Raw genomic sequence first — 21,582 nt, forward strand, 5'->3', positions numbered from 1 at the left:
GTAAAAAGTAAATGTATCATATCTAACTCGATAGTCTTTGGGAAAACCCAGAAAATTCACTAAATGCACCAAGTCAGTGCAGATGAAGCATGTCAACACCCATGAAAATGCTCTCCTGTAGAGGCATGTTGGTTGTAAAATTCATAATTGGTAGACCCCAGTAAATAAGGCTGGCTGGTTAACGTTAGGATGTTAGCTTCTCCAGCTGTTTACTTTGCCCATGGTGTCTACGTACACAGATACAAAGTTGTGTTTATAACTCAACCACCTAGTTTAGATTCTGGCAATTCTCCACAACAGCACTGTGGAGACAAGACATTGATGGATCTTCTTTGTCTGAATACTTTTCATCATAACACTGCTCTGTGACAGACAGACAAGTCTGGATACTTCTGCTCCTGGTTGAATTGTTAGTATGAGAAAGTGATTTGAATTCATTACTGGATCATGCACAGTCACCCAAACTGATAACTAACCTGCAGGGTGCAATGCTTTCTTCAGTTCTGTTTCTGTCAGTTCTTACTGAAGGGGGAAGACAAGCTGCATAGATGAACGTGAAAGTGAGATTTATAAGTGACATGGCTGCATAGTGGGAGCTGGACACAGAATCTGGCTTGTAGAGTCCTGGCAGCTGCTGATGGAAAGACAGACCAGGGCAGTCAGTCCTGGCCCCAGGTCATGTTTGCAGGGTTGGCAGCCAGAACAGGTATCTCTCTCCTTCTAAACTGACCCCATTTGATTTAAAAATAACTGAAAAGCAATTAACATGGAGCTATGAGATTCCAATTTCAGAGTTATTTTTCAGAGCAGAATTCCTACTAAGAGAAGTGGTATGTTTTAATGCTCTATTGATCAAGCTCTTTTTATCATATGGGTCCTGCCTGCTTTACTAGACAACATCCTCCTCCCTCCAGCACTGGGAAACACTGTTGTTCACACAATATCACCAAGGGGCAACAGGCTTCTCCTAACTGCCGTTTGAAAATACCTTTCTATACCTCCATGCCAGATTCAGTCTTTCCCTCTCCCACCTATGCTAATTTTTCTATTTGTCAATTATGATTTAAAGTAAAACACATATATGGACATAAGCACATACATGTGTACTGTCTCCACAAAATCTGTGGCAATCTGGATTCTGACATCCTGCTCTCCTAGCATGCATGAATACCCCAGGACCAGAACAGTATATTGACAACAGCAACACACAGAACTGAGAACATAACTTGCCTTATTATTTGGTTCAATAAAACATTTTCGGATATAGGCCAACTGTGTAAGCGACAGTAACACCACAGTGTATAACAGCTGATGATTACACAAAAAGCCAATGTAGACATACGTAATTGAAACATCAACAGTTTCAAAAGAAAAGTGAGGTAGTAAGAAAGTTCAAGCAACATGCCTCCTTTACACTGTCTTTCACAAGTCCATCTGGCTCCTCACGACGTAAACTACAAGCTCATTTGACAGTATGTAGAGAACACTGCCAAATAACTTGCATATAATTTGCCACCAAAAATTTGCCTGAGAAATGCAGTCTCACTCCCTGCTGGGGTGTATATCACAAGCAGAGAACAATTTTTTCAAACAACTGCCTTATTCAAGCATATTTCACATATTTCTTTTGTTGTTATTGAAACATGATATGCTGATTGCTTGCAGTTCCCTAAGTACACAGACTTTCTAAATAATTCTGCATTACCAACATCTCTGTACCCTCAAAGGCATATACACCTTCAGGTGGTACAGATTGGAATATAGCACAGTCTGTCAACTACTTGAGTACCTCTAAATCACAGATATCTTTTCATGTTTCTTTACAGTGAACACTTAATATTTGAATTCATGGTTAATTTAAATGATCTGATAAACCATGGTTGTTTCTGTTCCCAATTTAGTGAGTGTGCAAACACACCTGGCTTGAATAAAATTCCTTTCCCATGAATACTTATGCAGATAACTATGAAATTAATTTTCTGGAACATTTGTGCTGGTAAACTTTAAATGATACAGATGGTAATGGAAAATAAAGAGAAGTGAGCACACCCAGCAATTCTAGAGACTAAGAGGTGGAGAAGCTTTTCATGCAGCTGTCACCTAAGGTAACTTCTCAATGTAGATCACTGCTCGAATAAAAGCATTATGGTTACTAACTAGCTCTTACAATGCTGAGGTCTGTACATACCCTTGCAAGGACACCAACATTAAGTTCCACAACCCTATGGTCTAGGTAGGTTGAAGTAAACACAGTAGTAAGCAAATGAATAACGTAATAAGGAAAAAATCTCAAACATCTGTAGCATACAGCTGTAAACTGTCCCTGTGTTGCTTAGCTATTTGATCATCCTAGATGGAATAGCTTAAAACACACTTAAGCTGCCCTTGCTAGACTTTGAAGCATCATTGTACTGAATTTGATTAAAACAGCAATTTTTATAAGAAAATATATAACAATAATCATGTATTCAGATAATACAATTAACATTACTACATTTTCTTTTATGACCAATGCTGGTCTATACTACTCCTAGATTTGGGGGTTTTTGGCTGTGTTGCTTGGTTGAATTTTTTTCTTTTTTTCTCTTAATTCATCTACTTTACTCATTAACATAACAGTTTAAATATTTCTAGGTAGAATGACTTTCCTCATTTTAGTTTAGTCACAAGCCACTCTATAAATGCTAAGCTACTGGTACCTTTAAATTCAGTTTCTTCTGCCTATCTTTATCAGAGAAGCATACTGCTGAACCATGACTGCTAGAAATTCTAAGGGTTCATTCAGGTCCCTTCAGCTGATAGCAATTTTTCTCAAATTGTTTTTGCAGTGATCTTAGTGAATCACATGGTCAGTGATTGGGCTAGAGTTGATAGTAATTGTAACAGCTGACCTGGCCCACTGGGGTCCTGAGGAGTTCCTGGTGTCCTCTCGCTGACAGTTCTGCTGCTTTCATCCAGGTTGCTGTGTATAAGTGATTGTTGTTCTTGAGCTAAAAGAGGGAGGAAAAGGAAAGGATGTGTGTGAAACATGGAACATGACAATCAGGATTCCACAACAATTGCTTTCCGTCTCTATTCTGTACCAACTTTACCAAAGCCTAATCATCTGCAGTGATTCTTGTTATCTGCTTACTCCATCTATAACACAGTGTGGGACCACGCTGATGAAGACAGTGAATGGCTTTATAAAGGGCTTCCTGAGATTGGCAGGGGTTGGTGTTAATACTAAAATGTCAAAACTTTGTCCCATAACGAACAGAATTTTGAAATCTCCAGGGCTAAAAATTCTAGAAGAATATTTTAGATCAATATAAAACAGCAGTACAAACACAATACAGAGCTAGTCAGCTGTTAAATTCATTAGGGGTGTTTTTTATAGCTACAAAATTAGTCAGGTTTGTTGAAAGTGATTTTGGGGTTTTTTTTGACAGATTACAAAAATCTTCAGCCATGGAAATCTTCCCACAAAAGGCAATAGTGATATTACATTGTCGCAGCACCTAAAAAATAAAAACCATTTCAAAACATAATAAAAATACCAACAAATGTCATCTGAGATTTGTGACTGGTACCTACATTAAAAAACTTCACAAAGGTGACAAGTTTGTAAATACTTTCTCTGGTCATGGTAGATGGGATTTTCTGTGTTTGTTTTACATCTCACCCCAAGGATCCCAAAGAAATTTTCAAAGTTAGACCAACATTATTATCATTTCAATATTACAGTTGGGGAAACTGAGGTCCAGAGAAGTAAAGTGCCTTCACTCACAAAATGTAGGGAACAACTGACAGGATAGCTACGAACTGAACTGAAATTTCCACCTTCCTGACTTACTTCTCTAGCCATTAGGCTTAACAGTGTCATTTTCATTTCATTATTATTTAAAAAAATTAAATATGTACAGAGTAGGTTGTAAATTTGCTAGTGTAAATTCATACCAATTTGTATATGCTTGCTCAGTTCATGAAGCTTTTGAAGTAGATGTTGTTCCAGCTACAGCACATCTAAGGAATGCCACTTATGTGGCACTGATGCCATTTCCAGTCTTTAATACAGTACAAGCAGAATAACTTGGGTATGGTGACATTATTTTCTAGTTCAAATATTAAAACCTAGTCTGGCCATAATATGAGTTTCCAAGGAAACAGAATAAAATGCTGAATCAAGAAATTCCCTATGTTTCACCAGCCTCTTAGCAGTATGTATGAGGATCAATAGATTACATCTAAGGATGGTATAAGGTGGTTTATGTTCTAAATTAGGGGGGAGTAACAATTAGGACAGGAACTCAAAGAAAATTATCATACAGACTGAAAGTTTCATAGAAATTATTGAAATTGGCTGATAAGAAATACAAAATCCTCAAATACTTATAATTTCAATAGCTTCTGTTATCTTTCTGTGGCATGGTTATTGACAGGAGTTAAATACTTGCATTCAGCTCAATTCATTACACGGGATTTATCAGGTGGTGATGTGATGATATAATCTGTGACAAGGGAGTCATTTACTTGCCTGTGATAAAGATCAGCTGATCGATGTCCTTTTATTCTTTCATTTACTGACCTTTCTGTTGCTCCAAATGTATTCACTGCCACTGTTAGTGCTACAGACACCAGATTTTTTTTTTTGTTTATACTATCCATCTTACCTTTCATCCTCCCTATTAAATCAATTGCCCCACTCACAGTTTCATATTGTGGAATACCCAAACCCTTACAGTTTTCACTTTTATTAGAGCTTCAAGGATATATATTTATCACTGTGTGCTAGGTTTACTAATGCTCTAAACTGTTCAGATAACTTAATCCCTGTAAGACCCAGGACATAGTATCACTCTGTTGGAGAAAACCTGTAATGGAGCAAGCCAATAGTGCATTATACTGCTAAAAGCAGCAAGGACTGTAGCCAGTGATGCACACACATGAAAAACTCACCCAGAGACAATACCTCATATTCTGCAGTTATTAAATTTCATCACTCTATAGGAAAGGTACTTCTCAGGCAGCATTAGAAATTCAGGGTTTTCATTTACGAAAAAAAATTCAGAAGAGTCACTGGCAGTATAGCTTCTCCTACATCATTCTTCCAGTGTGGCTCAGTCCTTTACCAAAGGAACCACTCTGACACATCATATGGTGATTATGTCATATGTGCTCCTTGGTCCCACTGCTGAGATTCCCCATCCTAGATGCTGAATAGAAGCACATATGATGGGAGCACTAGACTGAAACTCTAATACATACACCCTTTAGGGTAGAAATAGCCATCAAATGACTCTCATTTGAGACCTTTTAAAAATTGTATATGCTACACTCAGTTTAAGCTAAAAAGATAAAACATAAAATAAAATTTAGACTGCTAGACCCATTTTATAGGTGCTATTTACAATAACAAAGCAACACTACCAAAAAAAGCAGCAATTCAAAATGCTGAGCAATGAGTTCTTCCAGTTCCTCCAGGAGCTTCAGGGTCCTCAGCACTTCTGAATATCAGGTAATGCACACAGGAATTTAACATTAGGCTCTTATCATTGAATATATTGGCCTAGATGTATAATTTATTGTCCCATGTATTTTTAAACATAGCATGCAAAATGATTTCAGGGAATATTAAAAATATGGAAATTGGATCTTTTTCTTTCAATATATTTTTGATGAAGCAGGAGTGGCTGAAGGGGAGTCCCTGCGGGGAGTTTGGTAGTTTCCTGCCATTCCCTGCATTTCAAGGTGAATTGCTACCTTTTGTGTCTGCAGCTTACCCCACGCACAGGATAGCACTCGCTCCTGTGTGGAACATTTTACAGCCATCTGCTGGAGAAATGACATCGCTACCATGCGAGACAATTCAGTGCTAACAATGGCTATGGCATTGTCAGCAACTCTGAGAACCAGCTGTTTGCTCTAACCCACAGATGGAAATGAACTCATATACATTAAGTCACCTCAGCTCACTCCATAGCAAAACTGAATTCAAACGGCATGATCTATATTTGAAGATGCATCTTCCAGTTCTTGAAATCATTTTTGACACATAATACAGTGTTCAGGGACCATATGTACATGAGCAAACTGGGATTTCTTCCCCCCAGACATTACTAGAAGCACATGGTTTTCTCCACCTTAAGGGTGAAAAGTTAAAATAAAGCAGTGTTTAACAAAAATGATGTCATGAACTTTGTGACTCACAACTTACAAGTCCTATCATTTTAGCCGTTTTGCTCCCAGTTAAGCATTTGATATTCCCAAATCAAAATAATGATGTTCTATTTGTTGAGTTGTCCATATTGCACTGTTTCATGAGACTTGCAAGAAATCTCTACATTTTTCTCTTCTTAAAAAGTTTGTTGTAAAATTGCATTGTCCATGCTGGACTAGGATCCAGGTCTTACCCATTTTGGTCATGTGTTGCCACATGGGAGGTAAAATTAGAAATAGTGATCTGAACACATCTCTTCCCAGAGGCTCTTCTGTCTCACTCACAACTACATTACCTTGAGAAGCATCTGTAACCAAGCAGTTACAATGAGGCTACCAAATATGGTTTACAGATGTCTGGTAATAACTATCAGATGGTGACAAGTGTTTCCTCCTGCTTAGACTATCAGACTGAAATAGTTACATATGATTTCACTTGGTTTGAGAGAGAAGCTAAACCAGAAGCCGTTTTGAATTAGCATTTGCTACAAGCAACCCACATCACACTAACAGTGCCTTCCCAGGATCTATAACATATTGTCAGAATACCCCTGTTCACTTGGCACAGAAACCCTTCTATAACAGTTCTGTTGTTGAGCAGATCAAGCGCAGAGAGGCCAAGCAGAAGGCTCAGTGACTCTGGAGAGCCTCAGTCAGAGCTTACAATATCTCTCCCCCACCATTTCAGAAAGGGAGTGCCTGAAGACAAGGCTGTTGGGCTCCCAACTGTTCAAGTTCATTAGCTGACATCCCTTCATGGGAATTGAATAATACAGGCAGGGCTTGTGCTGGTGGTCTGCTCCTCGTGGGAGGCAGGATTCCAGAAGCAGGGAAGAGCCTTTCTGACATAACACCTTTCATCCCAGTCTCTTTAAGCACTTCTACAAGCATTAATTAATTAAATATCCCAGTGCCCCTGCGAGATAAGTGTCATCTCAATTTTCTAGATGGGTAAACTTGGGTATGCAGATTATAAGTGGCTTCCCCAAGTTATTCAGCAAGCCAGAAGAGCTTTGAAAATAGAACCCAGGAGATGTAATTTCAAACCCATTCCTGTAACACTTGACAACATTTTCCTTTATTCTTATCTTTACACAGATACCACTACAAATTGAGTTATACAGCTTTTTTTCCTGGTCAATGCTTCCCTGTTGTTTTGATGCCATTTCAATTTTATCAACTGTAGCCTCCCCCTTCAATAAGCATTTTCTAATCTATTTTTGCTAACGTTTGCATTTTTAAAAAGCAAACCTTTAAAACGTCTGATCCATGCCCACTGGACAGCCTTGCTGACTGTGTCCCGTGTTAATATGTGACTCCATGCTCAGCTGCACAGAAGAGAATTCTGTGCCTGCTGAGGTTCTGGCTTTTCAGCATTGAAATTTCCCTCCTGAATGTGAATAACAGTGATTTCTCTTCATTCCTCTACATTAATTTTTAATCACAGCCTCTACTTTACCCCTGCTGATTGAATTCCCTACCACATCTAATGGCCTTTCTTGTAATATTCATTCATTTAAAATACGTATGCTGATGCCATATCTTATTTTTCAAAGGCTGCTTGTTTAAGGCCAGCAGCAAAGAAATAGCTATTATACAGATGTTAAGCTACAGTACGTTGCCATATGTTTGATCACCAAGGCAGAGGTAAAACACTCTATTCTGTCAAAAATGGGCACAATTACACAGGGATCATGAGTAATACCTAGTAAAATTCAGTCACTGTTGAAATGAATGACAAAAGTCCTACTCAATTCAGAGGAAAACAAAGTTGATGCATTATTTTATCATGTCTAAAATGTATTCTTAGAGCCTGAAACTGAAAACCAAGAGAGTCACAGTGCTGTAGATGAATTTTACAGCAAGTATTCAATAGAGGACCTGGATTTAATATCCCCAGCACTGCAATACTCAATAACTAAAAGGTCAAAAGTAGAGACACACTGAATGCAAACTCCATATTTTAGCAAAATGGAATAAGGCTGAAGTTTTATTTAGAGTGGAAGAGAGGAAAGGACATTCTGCTTAGCTACTCTGGAAATTCATGTGCGGGGAAGTGTCAACATCCCAAAGCATTTTAGTTTACTGTGCATTTTTCCTGGTTTTAAATTAACAGGAAGAACTGCACTGATTTTCAGCAGAGCCATTTGCTCATAAATCAGGTTCTATTGTTTTCTTTTGCTGAAGTGAATAGTTTCAAATCCTTACAACTCTACTCACCTTTGGGTTGGCAGTTTTGCCCACTGTACCCAGGACAGCACTTCCACTCCAGTGATGTTAGTATTTTATGTTTGATTCTGTAGGCTTGGTGTGTTGTTGTCTGGGACCTGCAAAACAAGAACATTTTAAACCTATTTTAGGTGACCCAACAGGAGTTGTAAGATACCTGTATAACTACATTACATTATCTTGCATGTCAAATGTATCTTTTAATTAACTGCTTGAAACTGAAAGTGAAGCCTAACTAGGGTTTGGTGTTTCAATAGCAATCATAGTTTTAATATTGCAGCCTTCAGATCACCTGCATGGATTTTAAAGGAATCTGATGTCTAGTGCTGTCAGACTTATTCCCTGAGTATCTTATTCAGGAGTCAAATACTGCCAACTTTTATGGAAGTTATTACAATTAATATCTACTAAACTGGAAAGAGTGAGCCAAAAATACAATTGTGATTATAATGTTTTCTCTGAAATCAGTGAAAAAAAGGGTTCACAATGAATTTATGCCACATCAGTTCATATTTAGTGCACACTGGAAGCCTTCTATTCTGATTATTTGAAAGAAGATTATACAAACATTAATCCGATGAAGCATGAAAATTTCCATTCTGGACATTGATGTAAGGAGGGTATGGCTATGTAATTGTGATGCCTCAGTTATTACTCTTATAGTATGCAACTGCAGAGGCAGCAGCAATTTTGTTTCTGTGTCCAACACCTTCTGCATGTCCTGGCTACCCCATCACTTCCTTTAGCTTTCTTAACTTCACAGAGAAGTCAGTTTAGAATGAACACGCTGCAGCAGGGCATACAGAAGAAACTAACTACAGCAAGTCTACTTGCCTCTTAATATGTTAAATACAAAGTTTGAATAAAAAGAGTATCACACAGTTCTGCTAGTTGCTAAACACTAACATGAAGAACACCTCAAATCTCAGAAAATACAATGATATAATAGTTACAGAACTGTTTTGGACACACAATCCCCATCTAAATCATTCCAGAAAGGGGGACAAAACTGAAGGCTGTCAGACCGAAAAATATCCTCCCAATGAATTAGAAAATGCCACCCTGTTTTACACTATAGTTAATCTTGTCACCCCTTCACAAGGGATGTAATATTATGTATACTAAAATTTATAGCAGGTGGCAGGAGCTTTGCATATGTCCCCAACCAGCTCTGCCTCAGAGAAATGGCTTTTTCAGCAGCAAGAACTCAAAGATTAAGGTGAACTGAAATCAAGAGAGTTCACAGTTATTTTGCTGTATGGATGGTCTTATTTTATGATAAAGCTACCTTATTCTGCATTAGCATAATCCATTCCTGAAAGCACTCATGAAAATGAAGTGTCCATGAAAGGAGTTAATCAGGAATAGCTATTTCAAAAATAACTCTCCACGTAAACAAGCCTCAAAAATGTATATAGTAGACACTTATTTACAGGATCAGATCAAGGAGCTACATTTTCCTGCCCCAAAAAAAAAAAAAGTTTTTATGAATCTTCTAGATTGCATTAGAAAAAAACTGGCAACATTTCAACCACAGGGTCCACTCCACAGTTTTACAATACAATCAACTATATTTAAGTCACCAAATCCTAAAGGTACTCTATTCCCTGTTTCACCTCAAAGCTTTAAGCATGTTCTGCCATACCACCTAGAGGACAATTCTCAGAACAGTCAAACTGACTTGTAAGAGGCTTTTGAAATTTTTCAGAGGAAAAATATGTTACAACCTCTATTTTGTTGGTTCATTTTCCAGGCCCATGCATTAGAATCCAATTTCAGTTACTACTGAAATCTAATGTTTGGAGAATACAATGAGGCACCCAAACCATAAAAAGCAATCTGAGTATGTTTAACAGAGTCATTATTTACAAGTTGTATCCAGGCCAATTACTTTTCTAGGTTCACTGTCTGACCAAAGCTGTGCCAGAAATAAGCACCCAGCAGAGAGATAATGACAAAAATATTTGTGCCTCTCAGGGGAAGCCTTTTCCTCCAACAAAGCACAAACTTGGAAAACTGCACAGAAGGGATTTTCCTCCCCACTTGTGCTTTAAAACTTTGTACATGTGTACCTTTCCTTGCAGTATTCTGGAAGAGGAGAGCATACAATGGGCTTACTGATCAGAGGATGCCAGAGTGCAAGCATGCCAAGTCATGAACTTTCATACTTGCTATAGGGACAAGTCATGAGCTTTTATACTTGCTATAGGGGCATGTGAAGATGAGACCTGGAAACATGCTAATCTGCTCCCTCCTGTTTTCATTTCCATTTCTGAAGTCATGGTTGTATTAATTATGCAGCTGGTGATAATTAATGTACTTGCAAGTACTCTTTCTTCCTAGTTCTACACACCTCTGAGCACAGGATCCAATATGCCAAGTGCAAGGCTTCGCTCTGCCTGATGAGAAGGTTTCCACGTTGTCCACTACCACTGTAGGCAAGAGTCTGCTATGGATATAGGCACACCAGTTTCTGTAAGATACAGAAGGTAGATATTATGAAAAGAACAAATAACATTTTCCACAATATGAAGATATATTACACTTAAATGGGAAAGTTAAACCTGTAATCTAGGGATAGGACTAAGTTATGAAGATTAAGTTTGGTTTCTTGCAGACTGCCATCGTAGTCTTGGCCAATTACTTAGTTTTTGTTTTGCTTCAGCTACCCATTAACAACAAAGAAAACAGACAATCATTTCTCCATCTCTACATGTATTTATATTGCAAATCTACATTTTTCCTTGTAAATATTTGTGGAACACCAAGTACAAAGCATCTCTTCTAGACTGTAGTAATGACAGGTCTTAAAATATACCTACATTTCAGACTACAGAAACTGTTTATCCAGAATTCAAAGGATTGTTTAGTAAGGTTTTTAACCACCTGTAACTTTCACTTTATGGATAGACATTTCTACTCTTCCTCCCTTTCCCCAGCAATATTGTAAGCGCATGTAGACTGTGTTTTGCAGTGCACTTTGAGACACACACAGCAATAACATGCCGTAGCTCCACAATTACCTGTGCCACTGGCTACCCACCTAGAGAAGGAAGTCACACACAAAACGATCAAACTCTTGATCACTACAGCACAGGATGTAGGAGCTGGCAAGGGCAAGGCCAGGTTTGGGGTTGTTTTGGTTTTTTTAAAATAATTCTAAGGAGGTTGCAAAAAACCACAAATTGTTAAATTGGATTTTGAAACCAGGCAACTTGGTAGAATCTACAGTAGAGAACAGAATTAACTACAAATTATAAACTGAATGATGGCTTGGGACAGATTTGTACAGGGAAATCATGCCTCAGAAATCAAGTGGCATTCTTTGAATCAGAAGCAGGTAGATAAAGGGGGCTTTGTCAGAGGCTTTTGGCAAGGTCACTCACCAAAAGCTGTTAGAGGGCGGAAAAAGAAAGCAATCTGTCACATAGTAAGAGGATAGATCCTGTTACAGATTAATAAGGCATTAAATCAGAGAGGTGAAAGACTAGTTAGCTTTCTCCGGAAAGTTTATCAGCAGAATCCCACATGAATCTGTAATAGACACTATGTTCATTAATGAGGGGGAAGTAGGTGAATAGGGAGATGACAGTTATACAGAGCTGTACAAAATCATTTTGTGTAGTAAACCTAAAGCCGATCTTGGAGAATTGCAGAAATCTCATGATACTGAATTTCCAAATAATTAAGTGTCAGAAAAAAGTCTTGTAATGCAGAGTCATGCACAAATAAAGTCAGCCTTATACAGACAGTATGACTACCTAAATTAACTATCATCAGGAAAAAGATCTTGGAGCCATTGTGATCAGCTCTGAATATGCCAATTTAGTATTTTGCATTAACTAAACTAGTGAATCAAATACATGAAATTATTAGGGAAGGACTAGACAACAAACAGAAACCACCACTGTTTCAGTACATCAACTCCTTGTTGCTGCATATGAGCTTATGGTTAGACCACAGTTTGAATACAGAATTCAGGTTCATTCCTACATCCTAAAGAAAGGTGAAAAGAAAGATACAAATAGAAGATGAAGAGCAGGAGGGATGGGAAGTCATGGCATTTATTATTCAGTTGGTCTTGTTATGAGAAAGAGGCATCAAAACAAAACGTGTTTAAACTTAAAGGGAAAAAAAGCGGGGGGGGGGGGGGGGTGGTGGTGTTAGGGTACTGTTTCCACAAACAGACTGTGCCAGATTTGGAAATTTGGGAAGCCAAAATGGATTTTAAAAAGCAGTTAAGTGATTTCATGAAAGAACAGGCCTTTAGGGTGTTGTTGGTTTGTTTTTTTCTTTTAAACATAAAGTTGTAGCTATAATCTCTGTCTCGGGAAGTCTCCCAGCTGCAGATCAGAAGGCATCCTGAAGAAAGTATTATTGCATTTCTGCCAGTGGAACAAATGTCTGTTTGGTCTAGCAGTGATTTCCAGCCCAGCCCCGTTCCCCCCCCCCCCCCCCCCCCAACTTAGTACAGCCTTTCTCAGGGTCACACATCACTCCCTTATCCATGCTGAAATATATTTCATTTTTGACTTGGCAAGTTAGTGACAAGACACTGTTTCAGCTGTAGGACTGGTGAACTTGCAAGTACTTCCATACCAATCTGCATATGAGAACTTGGGTCTTGTTTTGCTGCTAACCTTTGCTTCCAGCTGTAGTAATTCTGTTAGTGTTTCATAACCCAGTATGGAAATCTGTATTTACATTACCTAGCGGGTCCTGAAATCAGTATCTTGCTATGGGGTCCTTACAGTGGAAATTGAAATACAATTAAGACCAGATTAGTTCCATTTACTTAACTGGCATTAGTACATATTTACTCTGCTTCAAACAAGAACAACAGCACAAAACACAAAATAGTATCAGCATCTGTCCTGAAGTGATTGCTTTTGTCTACTGAGATCACTCACTTTAAATTCAGTAATGCCTTACTTGTAAAATGATTCCTGAGAAAACAGCAGGATAAGCTAGGAAGTAAGATGCTAAGTAAGGCCAACAGACTGAATGTCTCAGTATTTCTGCTGTCAGTATTACATTGTGGTGCTCCCTCACACAACACATTGTTTAATTGATGAATAATGTGTTTCATATAAAAATAGGGGTTTATTGAGTGTCTTTGATCTGATTTCACTCACTCACTCTCTACGTCCTCGAGAGTTTTCATTAGGATAATATTTCTTTTTAATTGGTATAAAAAGGCTGTGATTTTGTTTGATGCTTCCTTTATGTTCTGTCTCCTTTAGCTATAGCTTTTGTATGTATAAATTAGAGACTCCATGAATAAATATTTGCTAAAAATTAAATTCAGCTCCTCAACTATAAGCTTAAAGATTAGGTGCTCTTCTCACTACATCTGTGGAAGCCAGGAGCAACCTCTATGCAAGTTTGAGACACATAAAATTGGCAGAATCAAAAGACTTAAGTCTTTTGAGTTTTGCAGAGAGATCATGAAGTTACTTTACACCACCCCTCTGGTTGGGGTACACGGGTCCTTTACAGGCTCCTGTATCACACAGAGACTAGCAGCAGTAACTAGATGATATTTACAGTTAAACATTGCCAACAGATAGCCAGAGAGAGCTTGTAGCTCCATCCCTTCCAGCACACCTCTGCAGCAGCAAGGGAGGATAGGCACCATGTTCAGCAGGAGCAGGACATGGCAGGGCACTTAGCTCACTTACAAGCACAACCAGGAAGACAGCTCTTCCATGGGGTGTCCTTGCTGAGCATCAGAGAGCAGCAAGAGCAGGGCTTCTCCTTAACTTCTGGTGAGCCAGGAGGGGAAGGGCAACTACACAAGTTATGCACTGACCTCAACAGCAGCATACAGTACCAGAGACAGGCAAGCAGCAGTAGGGTCACAGGAACAGGTCAATTAGCAGCCCAGCAAGTATCAGGCAGAGACTAGGTAACAAGTCGGGTCTAAGAAAGCTAATAGAGACAAGCACCTTTATAAGGAGAACAGGCTCAAGCCTGGACTTAAATGGAGCCTCCCCGGCTCATGTGTGTGGGTTTCAGGTGAGGTTGCTTAGGGCTATCAAGGCTTGTTAGTGTGCTCAGGGTACTACCACTGAGATCATTTCTCACTACAGGCATGAGGTCTCTTCCATTTCATAGCTGTAGTGAGGGTTCTGCATATTCATAGCCTAGATTGAAGACTGTATTTTTTTCTCTGGAGTGCAGCACAGAGATGAAAAAAAAAAAGAAAAAATCTCTCAGCATATGAATGGGATACTAAACATTTCTTAATGGATGCAGAAAGTGATACTGGGCCAGACTGAGAGTGGTCTATTCAGAAGGAGCTCTGACTAAGCATGGTGGTTTGCTTATGATTTAAACTCGATAGAGAAAATGTAAACATCTAAATTCCTGAATAACTCTCAGCAATTAACTGATGGCATATAAAGTCTGATCAGAAGACATCTGAAGTGATAACACCACCTGAAGCAGTTATGTAGTACCACACCCAATAGCTGTCTGGAAAGTGAGGAACGAAGAGCTAACACCTTGGGCAGCTGGGTGCTATGCTTACCACCTCTGCAAATCAAGAACACAAATATAGGAGTCAGATTTTAAAATCTGGGCTACAATGGACCAGCGGTGAGGTTAGGACTTGAGCTCATGGCTTCCTTGCCTGCAGACCAGACAGCTCACCAGAGAAAGGGATTAAGCAGAAGACATATAGCAGTGTTGTCAGTGATGACCTTTTCTGCAGTGCAGACAGTTGGGATATAATTTTTGGTAGTTGAATTCCATTTCACATCTGAGCAAATGTGGTCAACGAAAAGATTAAAAAAAAAACAGGCAAAAAAAGCAGTTGTAAAATACATGAAAACCTTGGAATACAAAGAGTGCAGTTAAAAAAAATAAAATCTACTTTTAAAAATTCATAATGTAAATCCACTAATTATCATTATTATTGACGGTGGCTAGCTTCAAGGTAAAAGCTATTGGAACTTTCCCATTTGGAGATGCCTTCTAAAGGAAAACATGGTAGAATACAACCCAAATATATCAGTTAAGGACTGCTCTTGGTTTTTAAAGATAGTCTGAACTCAGCCTCTGGTCTCTACCAAAAATTTAACTCAACTTGAGCAGACTGTTTCTATTTAAAATGTTTAGCTCACTCTTAAGCTACATGAGTGCAATATCTGAAGCTGTGGTTCTCACACAGCCCAACAATCTTTGATCAGGCTAAATTGGAGGAAATATTCACAGCAAAAGAGCCCCTGGTGTGACTCATAATTAGGTTTGTGCAACCAATGAAATAAGCTCATTAAGAGATGTTAAGAATGTAAATATAATTTTGAAATCAAATTGTCTGAAAAAATGTAGATTTGGAAACAGAAGATGAAGCGTGGCAGAAGAACTATGACAGGCTGTGTTAATGCAAAGGCAGAACAGAAGACAACTGATTTGCATAACAGGACTTTAAACCTGAAAATCCTCTTTACCCTCCATGGAATAATATATTCCAGATCAGCAACACAGGCTTCTAACATGCAGGTTTTGTTGAGAGCTCTAGGAGCCTGGTGTTTCTTTTGCATTTAACCTGATTTCAATCAGGAAAGCTGTATTTAAAAACAAAACAGAATCCTTGCAGCATACAACAGAAATCCAGCCTGGAGAGAGTGGTGCAAGTCCCCTACTGTCATAAAGCCTATATGACAGATTTCATTCTCCTCTTGCACGTATTGGCCAGGAAAACCCACTGGTAGCAAGGTGTGGGAGAATACCTCTGAGTCCTCAGGCCTTTGAAATAGCCTCTTTGTTTGTGATATTTGCAGCAGTATTTCCAGCTCAAATCAAAATACTGCTGCCCCAACTCTGCATCATGTGGTTTGACCCTAGCTGAGAAGTAGGGCATAGTATGAAGAGCAGCATTTGTTTCTTTCGCAACCAGTAAACATGTCTACTCTGCAGCCTTGGCAGGCCTGAGTCCTCTGGGGTTTATGGCCATTGCAAAGTCAGTTCTGAGTAGCTAATAGGCCGTGGAGCCTGCTCACGTGGCTGGAGCAAAGCACCTACAACTGGCAGGGCATTAGTGGGACCCAGATGGTGCCTTTAAGCCTGTCTTTAGCTTTTGGGATCCTACACGTCCCGTACAGCTTATTCAGATCTTGCATTAATACCCTCTTGGAAAAGTTTTCTTGTCTTCTGCTTATACCAGTCCTGTTTCTTTTTCCACAGAGAAAACATGAAGCATTTCTTCATTTCCACAGTTGGCCAGAAAACAGAAAGGATGCAGCCTAGAGATAACTGTGAAATAGAAGTAGCTTCGCGGTAATTGTAAGCAAGGACTGCCTGCGCTGTGTCTGTGGCAAGAAACCCAATGCCCAGTCTACATGAGCGTGTATCAATAATACCTGTGTTTCCCTCAGCTGGGAAAAAAGCTTATTTCGGTCAGTGTAAGACAGATTACTGTAGTGTTGCCTTGTGTTCAGCTGACATCCTCAGCAATTTACATCAACCTCATGATACAGAGGTGTATATATATATGCGGTGTGAATTACTGGGCAACATCTTGCAACTTCAAAGGGACGTGATTCGCTGCAAAAAAGCAACTTCCCCGTCCACAAAATGAAACCTTGTGGTCTTATGGAAAGCTGCCCTGAGAGGTGCACGCCTAGGGGACAAATAGTAGGTGAAGTCTCAGCAGTACTTACTTATTCTTGCTTAAGCTTTCATAAGCACCAAATATGGTTTCTTAATTTGCTGTGCAGATTTCTGAAGCTGGACTTGACTTTAGAGGACGAAAAACACCCCACTTGGTTTGAAGTAGCTATAGAAGCATGTGCTCTTAGGCATGACTCTGCCTCCTGATTCAGCGGACACTCAAGAGCCCTTAAACTAATCATTGCTTCGCTGGTGTGTTGCCAGCACTCTTAAAACCCTCGCCTAATTCGCAATTAGCAGGGCTTATGCTCTGCTTTACCACCTCTTTGGCGGCAGCCCGGGCGCCCCGTCTTGAGCTGCTCTCCCCCACCCGGAGAAGCGGCGGGAGGCTCACCCCGCCGCCCCCCGCGGGCTGCCACCACCGTGCGGGAGCCACCGCCATCTGCCTGCTGCTGCCGGGCAGCCGGCTCCTGGTTGAGACACCCGCCCCAAAGCCCAGACGGCTACCGGCTCCGCCGTGCGGCACCGCCAGGCGCCGTGAGGCAATAGTGGGGAGAGCGAGGGGCGCTGGGCGTGAGGCACTGTGAGGCGAGGCGGGGCGGGGCGGGGCGGCGTGAGGCGCTGTCGGGCAGGGCCGGCAGGTGGCGGCCGTTGCCTGCAGAGGGGGGAAGCTGCCGGGGGTGGGTAACGCGCCTGCCGCTCCGCTCCGCGGCGCTGCCGACGCCGGCGGCCGTGTGGGTGCCTCTGTCCGCCACCGCCATCCCCCTCACGCCCGCTGAGGGGGTCGGGCCCCGTGGCCGTTGTGGCTGTGTAAATTCGGGTACAGCTTCCTACGGCTCACCGGCAGCAACGGCCAGGGAGAGCCCTGCCGCTTCTGCTGAGCTCCCAAGGGATGATGAGGGAGAGCAGGGGGCCTGCAGGAAGGAGGGCAGCAAAAGAAGAAAACAAATTTGTTTAGCTCCAAAGGAGGAGTGCTGCGACTGCTTGCTGGTAAAGTTGTCTGGCCTGTGGCAGGCTTGTCCTGAATACATTTGCGGTCAATGGAAATGTTTCTGTTTAACTTCAGCAGTCTTTGAACCAGTCCTCTTGATGCTGTGATACCCCGATATTGCTGAAAAGTGAAGTACAATTTACAGTAACATCGAAAAATTGTAATTACCTTGGAGTGAGAGGGCGAGTGGAAGTTTATGAGACTGCAAGGACTCATGTTCCACAGCACATTTCCATGGTAAACTGTTCTTTGGGTACATTGCCAAGAAAAAAAACCAAACCCTCACAAAAACTGCCAGCTACAGAGTTATCAGATACACCTGTATGCCGTCGCCTCCACTTGCTTCTAAGCTCAGATCCTTGTGAGTGGTCCTAAAGCCACCCTGCAGGAACACTGGTGGCGGTCAGGCCACAGAGGGTATAGATTTTTGTTCTGCCCCTTTCATATTATATCTGAAAATGAGTTATTTTTATCCATGAGTAAATTAGATTACCTGGCTTTTAATAGAAATGCTATTGAATCAGTGCATCTGGACATCACTGAATCATGAAAATGAGATTATTGCGTTGCTGAAGGAATACAAAAAGACCCAGAGCTGGAGCCGTAGTCTGTGCACAGCTTGGTGGTTGTGCCTCATTCACATTGTATGCAGTTTATTTGTATTTCACAGGGTAGTTTATGAAATACTAATCTTGATTCTACACCTGTTTTCATTTTGTATAGTCCTTTACACCTTGGCAAAGGCAATGCAGAAAGATGCTACAAGCATCTGGAGCCAGTAGATGCCTTGCGAAGAGAGGCTGAGGGACCAGGGCTTGCTCAGGCTGGGGAAGGGATGGCTATGAGGGCACCTAAGAGCAGCCCCTCAGGCCCTACAGGGAGGCTATTGGGAAGTTGGAGCTAGGCTATTCCCAGCTGTATTGCAGGAGGACAAGAGAAAAAAGGCCCATATTGAAACAAGAGAGGTTCAGACTGAGTATGAGAAATTTATTCCCCATGAGGACACCCAGGCACTGGAGCAGGGCCCAGAGAGGTTGTGCAATCACCAGCCCAGAGTGTGGAGCTCAGTAGCTGACTAGCTCAAGCCCCAAGCAACCTGGTCTGATCTCACACCTGGTCTGGCTGCAAGCAGGAGGTCGGACTAGTGACCTCCAGAAGTCCCTTCCAACCTGAATGATCCTGTGGTTCTGTGAACCTGTGACCTTTGCTTATATATCTATCTCATTTGGGTGATATGATTGTTCTTCTGAATACAGCAGGTTAAGTGCATTCATACATAAAAATATATAATGACGTGGTGTGGAAGAAATCCATTTTTTCTTTTTTTTTTTTAAGCTAGGATCTTTTTCAGTCTGAAAGACTGTTACACAAAAATCAGAGTATAGGCCCTGAATTTAGGTTGTATAAAAGTACATTGCTGTGATATATTTTCAGTTTGCTTTAAACAACCTGTGAAGTTTGGATGAGGAGAGATAATGTTGGTGGACATAATGTAAACACTTAGATTATAGGGATAGAAAGCACCCTCACAAGATTTTTTTTGCTGTTGCGTGGGAGAGCAGGTTTTGGTTTCAGCAGCTTCCTTTGAACTCCACTAGGTGACTACAGAGACCCCTCACTTTTTTGATACTAATGATACCGTGAATTCTGTATCTTTAAATGAACACCAGTCATCTTTCAAAAATGTAAGCTCTAGTTCAAAGAGAAATTATAAATCTGAACCAAAATCAGTTAATTTTTTTATGTTCACTGCCTCGCTTCCTTTGCTCTGAAATGTATGAATCTCAGCTGAAATAAAAATTCAGTACTCACTAGGGACTGACCATAAACAAATCAAATTGGGAAATCTGTTTTACATGCTGATCAGAATGGAAACCTGGACAGCCTCTGAAAAGTGCATGTGATATACAATATAATACAGTATGTGATGGTAAAATATGTTATAGGATATGTTTTAGCTGTGAGAAACAGCTGACTTGTTGACCCTGAAGTATCAGGTGGGGGCAGTCATACCATTTGTTTAAATTTTTTTTTTTTTCCAGGACTCAGGGTCCTGACACTTTGTCCTGTCTATTACAAAACACAAATTCTACTCTCATCATTCATTTCCTTTTTTTGTATGTACAGTGCTGGAGCCTTGGACTGTGAACAACCTCTTTGTCTCATCCAAGTTTTTATTTACTGTTGTGACCAATTCTGTGTCCTACCTTTTGCTGCAAAAATTAATTCACAATTTCCACTTATCTAGCACTTCACTGATCTATTTTAGCATTTAAAAAGTTGTCCCGTTGTGAACCAGATCAACTCTTTTAGACCTTATCTCCCTCTCTGTGTTCAGAGCCTTTCAAAATAATCAAACTTTCCCACAAATAGAATTCAGACTTTTGAGAAGATATCCATTAATCTGCTTTGAGAATAATCTGGTAAAACACATTTGAAAACCCAGACAAACTGTTCTTTAAAAGGGTCTTCATTCTGCATTTTTCCCTCTGGAATATAAATTTATTTTCCATCATCTAATTGACCCAGAGTATGAAATTCAGTAAGCTAGTTCTGGTCTAGTTTATTGTCAGTGCTTCTCAGATGACCTTCAGTGGTGCTGGTTTTCAGTGGTTTGTTAGTCCCTTTGTAATCTACGGAAAAGGAGATTGTAGTATGTCAGTAATGGCTTCTCCACTTTGAGAAATACTGACAAAAACAAAGCCTTTATAAATGACAAAATGAAAATGTTAAAAAAGAAGATCCATCCCAATTCCAGAGGGGTAAGTGTTGTTCCTTAATCTGTTTATAGTGTTGTTTTGGGCAGCTTCTCTTTTCTTATTTAGCTTCATTAAATGGTTAAATGCCTTGCCAGTTGCTTTGTACCTGATTTGCCACTTAACTCATGCAGACCTGTATCTTTACGCTGTCACTGATTGATTTCTTAGGGGGCACTTCAAAAAAAAAAGGATCTGAGCCAAAGTCCATTAAATTCAAGATGATTTTTTTCCCCAGGCTTTTCCTCATGACCTATGGTGTTACTTACCAGGAGTGTAATACAGAATAGATGCTTTGAGATTTGGCAGAAAAGTTGTCTTCTGAAACACTTGCATTCTCTAACTGGCAACACAGATAATGCCTTTGGAAAACATATGGGGACACCATGCTACTGTCCTTTTCCTTGCCATGTCTATTCTAGGAATTCGTGTCAGTTTTCTAAAATGTTGATTATATTCAGATTTTTAAGAATGCATATTTTCTGTGCAGACTTGAGCAGATGTTTCTGGTGTATCTTAAATGAAATGCTGTAAAGAGTCGAATGTTTGCAGTGGTTGGGAGGTAAATCCTAACACTGTGTCCAGTTTGTTACAGTAATCCTAATCTATGCAGAGGGGTGAATAGACATTAGCAGGGATGGAAAACAGTCTGTTCCTAATCCTCACTCTTCCCATGGCAGATGAAACAAAGAGTAAGAGCAAAGATAAGCATGAGCATTAATGCAGTAGTTAGTGTAATGAGATGAACGGAAACCTTTATTATATTCATTTAAACATTTCAGAAGTCATCTG

General features: G+C 40.1%; 1 protein-coding gene across 1 annotated transcript in view; it reads right to left on the reverse strand.

The window, feature by feature from the left end:
• MMRN1 (multimerin 1) overlaps positions 1-21,582 on the reverse strand; it is a 47,384-nt gene that overhangs the window by 19,087 nt on the left and 6,715 nt on the right. The window contains exons 2-4 of the mRNA XM_069784627.1: positions 10,781-10,900; positions 8,419-8,525; positions 2,892-2,990 (exon numbers count right to left, since the gene is read on the reverse strand). Coding sequence (XP_069640728.1) covers positions 2,892-2,990; positions 8,419-8,525; positions 10,781-10,900 — 326 coding nt within the window. The remainder of the gene's footprint in view (positions 1-2,891; positions 2,991-8,418; positions 8,526-10,780; positions 10,901-21,582) is intronic.

This window comes from Haliaeetus albicilla, chromosome 1 (genome assembly GCF_947461875.1).
Source record: "Haliaeetus albicilla chromosome 1, bHalAlb1.1, whole genome shotgun sequence".
Classification (NCBI taxonomy): domain Eukaryota; kingdom Metazoa; phylum Chordata; class Aves; order Accipitriformes; family Accipitridae; genus Haliaeetus; species Haliaeetus albicilla.